This window comes from Mesitornis unicolor, unplaced genomic scaffold, assembly GCF_000695765.1.
Source record: "Mesitornis unicolor isolate BGI_N332 unplaced genomic scaffold, ASM69576v1 scaffold47649, whole genome shotgun sequence".
NCBI classification, from domain to species: domain Eukaryota; kingdom Metazoa; phylum Chordata; class Aves; order Mesitornithiformes; family Mesitornithidae; genus Mesitornis; species Mesitornis unicolor.
In genome coordinates, this window is record NW_010206128.1 from 24854 (window position 1) to 30250 (window position 5397).

General features: G+C 36.0%; 1 protein-coding gene across 1 annotated transcript in view; it reads left to right on the top strand.

Moving 5' to 3' along the window:
• LOC104546289 (rap guanine nucleotide exchange factor 5-like) overlaps window positions 1-5397 on the top strand; it is a gene marked incomplete at its 5' end in the record, with an annotated part of 40661 nt that overhangs the window by 24846 nt on the left and 10418 nt on the right. The window contains 3 exons of the mRNA XM_010191642.1: window positions 2134-2212; window positions 4184-4328; window positions 5114-5211. Of these exons, the coding sequence (XP_010189944.1) occupies window positions 2134-2212; window positions 4184-4328; window positions 5114-5211 (322 nt within the window). The remainder of the gene's footprint in view (window positions 1-2133; window positions 2213-4183; window positions 4329-5113; window positions 5212-5397) is intronic.

Genomic DNA, 5397 nt, shown 5'->3' on the forward strand with positions numbered 1-5397 from the left:
TCCTGCTTTGCTTTAGCTAGTATTTAATTTCTTTTCTGAACACATGGCTATGTATCGCTGAAACTCAGATATCACCTATATGGAGTAGAAAGTTGGAAATAATCAGTTCAGTGTATCTTTGATTCCTTGAGGATAACTGCACAGTCACATAGTTTTGTGAAGAACTGAAACGTGGTTGTTAACTCCAAGAACAGCAGTTTCCAAATAAATGTTTGTGAAACCTCCAACTTTAATGGCTGCTTTGTATCATTCAAAAGATGGGCAACAGAATGAATAGATGACCTGTCAGATAGAGAACAAGCTGTTCACAATGTCTTTTCATTTACTGAGACAAAATATTCTTTTTATACGGAGAAAATACTTTCCACAGTTTTTAACAATGATGGTGTAATATAAAGAATTTAATTGTTTTGTTTCTGAATGCAGGGGGTTTTAGCTGTGTGTCTTCAGATCAGGAATCTTTCTGGACTTGTTGTGTTAAATGCATTGATCTAGCTAGATATTTTTTTTAAAGACTATAGAGGTATTTTGAATTCTATGCTCACAGGGTGGGATGTCATTAGCTATCCATCCATGTGATAACCACATGATATCTGGCTTTCAGTGATATACAAATGAATTCTTATTGCCATCATGGACCACAGCTATGGGGTCAGTAATTTACTGATGAGGAGGTCGAAGGCAGCTGTAACTGAAGTTGGTCTAAATTATTGTGAAATTACAGCCTTGGTGTGAAAAGCTTTTGGGATGTTCTCGATTGTGTGCAGCTACACAAGCACTATTTTTGGCTGGAACAGATCACAAACAGTGAGAAATCAGAATAAGGAAATCAGGGTTCAGTTTTATCTTTTTCATGTCAGGTATGGTTCGGCTGTTAGTCTTTACAGTTGTAAATCTCCCACTTCAGTCACAAATGGAGAATTTGTACTAACTAGTAGCCACTGGTAAACACTGGTCAAGTATTTTTTGTTCTGCAATATAACCAGTATTACTTCTGTTACTCTTCAGCCTCTGTCTGTACTCTATTGTCATTTGATAAAGCAGATGCTGCAAACCTTTTTTCATGTTAAAGGGAACACACGGTATATCTGCTGGAGTTCAAAGAAATACAGTAAACAGGAACTCCTCAAAACTTGAGGAATTTCTTACCATTTTGAGAAGAAAAAACCAAAACCATAAAACCAGACACATTTTTATTTAGGGGTTAAAAAGACCAATATAATTCTCTTGTCCGTTTGGAGAAAACTAAAAGTTCTGTTGTTTGTGAACCAAATACAAGTTCATTCCTAGATCACACATCGTATAGGAGCAATTTACTAAAATTGGAAGCAAATTTATTTAAGAATTGTAGAATAATTTCAGTTGGAAGGGATCTGTGAAGGCATCTGGTCCAACTCGTGCTGGAAGCAGGTCCAGTAAGAACGGGATGCTTGGAGCTTTGCCCAGGCAAGCCCAATATGCCCGATTTTGGAGAGTCTGCCATCTGTCTAGGCATCCTGTCCTCATGGTTGCCCCTCCTCACAGGAGGAAAAAGACCCAAACCAGTTTCCATAATGTAGTTAAGTAAACCTTATGGAAAACTTCTCAGCACTTAAGTGATGCCCACAAGACTAACCAGCTAAAGACTTCAATATACTTACTTCATGGTTCTCAACTACTGTGCATGGTTGTTAATCACAGTACGTGGCAATCATGGTATCCTCTCTCCTATTACTAAAAGCTTTTCTTCTGACTTTCCAGAACTACTTAGCTGGTGGAAAGGTTGCTTTGCTTGCAGCAGAGCCAAACAGGATGACTGTGTTTGTGATAAGCACTCTTTTGTATTGCTTCCTGAACTGTAGCTTATTATGTGCATATTCATGTTTGTTGGTTCTTTGAGAACTGAGAATGTGCTAATTAAAGAAAGGATCTGATCTCTGCAGTGGCAACATATTGTTAGCTGCCATTCCTCCCCTACAAATAACTCCATCCCAGCAAAACCAGGATAGAAACTTAAGGCTTGATGTATTCTATGTGTTTTGGACCTTTTTTGGGGGAGGTGGTCCTATTCCTGCCATAGACACTAACAGGAGTAGATACTCTCTTCCTCCTCTCTATAATGTATTGTTGGGCTTTTTTTGTCTTCCTCTGCAGAAACTCTCCTGGATGACTTCCTTCTCACGTACACAGTCTTCATGACGACTGATGACTTGTGCCAGGCACTTCTGAGACAATATCCTTTTATTAAGTGTTGTATTAACAGGGGCCACTCAGTTACATCTAGGTTTATGTATTGTCAAGCATTATATCGAATGCCGGGGTTAAGAAGTTTTGCTCTTTGCATATTGATTTTATTGAAATACAACCCCACATGGTTATCTGGTTATTGGTTGCACATAAAAATGGTGAGAAAATAGAAAAAATGTCTAATATTCACTGTATCATGCTTAGAAGGTGGACTGCACATGAGATTTTGGCATTGCATCCCAAGAAATACATGAGCAAATAGTAGAAACTTCAGAAGAGAGCAATTGGAATTACCAGTATTCTAGGAAAAAAAGACCTACAAAGGATTGAAAGAATTAGGGTGGTTTTACTGAAAAAAGGGAAACTATAAATGGAACAGTCTTCCAGATACTTAAAGAGGAAGGGAAGAATCTGTTCCCATATCAATGCCAGATGAGACAAGAGGCTGTGAGGTTGAATTGCTGAAGACAGTTTCATGTTAGATACTAGGAAATATATTTTCTTACTTTAGGAAAATAAACACTGGAGTGGAAAATGTGTGAGACAGTAGAATCTTTGATATTGGTGACTATTAGGAAGAAGAAACTAGAAAATATATTCTAAGGATAACACAGGATATACTTGAGCCTCTCGTAGGGTGGACTAGTTAGGGTGGACTTGGATGGCCTGGTTTAGCTGATCTTTCAAAGTCTCTTCTTCTCCAGTCCAATTTTCATAAGGTTTTATGGTTCTTGGAATTTTATTCAAATCTGCAGCTTCTCAAAGATCAGGTTTATTGTTTTCTTAGCTCAAAAGTGTGGTGAAGGAAAAGACTCAAACTCGAAACATTAAATCCAAATTTGGATATGGGTTCCCCTAATTGACATGTGCCTGTAAATAGAGGGAGATATGTATGTATGTATATATATATATACACACACACACGTTCACAGATTAAAACATTTAGAATTCCCATAACTGAGTAATCAAGAAACAGAAAATTTCTGTTCTAAAGTTGAATATACAAAGCTTGCACTGTTGTCTGCTCTTTTTGTTGAAAGATATATAAACCTTTATAGCTTTTACAAAATAAGGCTTAAAATGGGATTAAATCCTACCCAGACCTCTATGTAATGCATTTCAGAATATGTGAAGAGAAAAAATGAAGAATAAGTATCTTACAATCTCTGCTCCTTTTATCATGTAATACAATATATATATCGAACTCATTCTGAGATAAAAGTTTTTTTTCTCGTATTTCCAGTTTCGTATTTCCAATAACTTATGGAGTGTTGTTTGAATGAACTTTTAGGTATAAAATGAACTTGCTTTTTTTTTTTTTACGTCTTTACCTTTTGTGTTGAAAACATAATCTTTTCACCTAATAAAAGAAAGAATAGCGAAGGGACAGGAACAATGTACAAAGTGAGTATCTTCTGTAATTTGGTGTTTCTGCTTTGTGAATAGAGAACAAAGGTGGAAATAGATTCTTTCACCTTTTTTTAAAATCTTAATTGTGTTATTTCTACAGATGGTGTAGTTTGTGCAGGCAAAAAGAAACTGACTTCCTCTGCCTGGGTTTTTGTTGTTAATGATGCATTGTCCTCCTTCCCACAGACATTCATGTTGGCATCGGTGTGCAGGACAAAGGATTTTTCCTTGTTCTGCAGAAAAGATATGACTCAACATTGTATAATTCCATTTGAATTGATTTTACTTTTATAGACTTGCCTCTCTGATCTATAAAGGAGAAAAAATCCTGTTGGCACAGAGGATGAACTGACATTTCTGTTACTGAGAATTTCATTCCAAAACGTTGATGAAACTCCTAAAGCTCCAGACAGGATAAGATATTAAAAACTGAACAACATAGTGAAAAAATCTTCCATTAACAAATGAAATTATTGCAAAGCTTTTTCCACCACTTAATTTTTGAGTTTCAGTGAGAACATAGTATTTGTTCCTTAACCTACTGTACTTATTGTGCTAAGAACCACCAAGGAAAAGAAGATGACTCCGATGTGTCCTGTAGAAAACGAAAAGTCCTGCATTTGGTGTCTCAGTGGACTTCTCTCTACAAAGACTGGTTACATGAAGATGAGCATTTAAAACAATTTTTAAAGGTATTTAAATACTTTCTGATGCATTTCAGCATTGTTTAATTAGCATACTGTGTCTAAAAAGCTCCAACAGCAAAACCTATAAAGCACAGTTTTTCATACTTAAATTTTCTTCTTGAAATCCATAATATAAAATGATTTACATGTGTCTTCCTTGAATGCCTTAGAAATAGTTTGAACAGAAGATCTGTAATGTCAATACAGTCAATGTCAAAAACATTACTTTCAGGTATGAAACTTACAGAACTCCATGCTCTGTAGATAATGAGAAAAGTTAGGAAGGTAAGAAATAAAATGGCAAAGTTGCGGAGGTTCCTTGGACACACCGGTTATGTCTGCCATGCTGAAATTTATCAATGTAGTTTATTTGTTGGTTTTCAACTAGGAGTAAGTTGTTTGAGAGACATCAACTCACTTTAAAATGCATGCAGACATGAGGAAAAGTGTTGGAATCTTCTCATTCTCCATTTAAAAAGCCTTAATGAAGTGAACTTATTTGTTACCATTTTGGATAAGTGATGGTATGGTATGCTCTCGTGCTTCGGAATGTGTTCTTCTGACCTAACCGACATCTCATGTAACAGCCACAAGTTGTGGGCTAATGAGTGTCAACATTTTTCCCTCTTGCTTGGTGATGATACAGTGTTTCACCAAAGGCAAGCCAAATATTTACCAGTCTGAAAATTTAAATAGGAACATTCTCTCCTTATGGGTCTTGCATAAATATCACTGATATGATGCCTTAGATGTTTGAGTCAGATGTTTGCAGATACTGTTTTGTTTTGTAGACAATATACAGGAATGTGTTAGATGATGTATATGAATATCCCATCCTTGAGAAGGAACTGAAAGAATTTCAGAAGATACTTGGGATGCATCGTCGTCAGTAAGTATTGATTATATTTGTGATCAAGTCTCCTTTTATTTAGAGTGTAGTTTATTTTTGTTGTCATCTTGCTGTAATTCAGTAAAGTGATGAGTGATACAAGTACTTTATTCATTTTTATAAGTCATCTCTTTAAAGCCAGATTATTCAGTCTTCTCTGATGTTTATGGGGTGGTGTGCATGGTT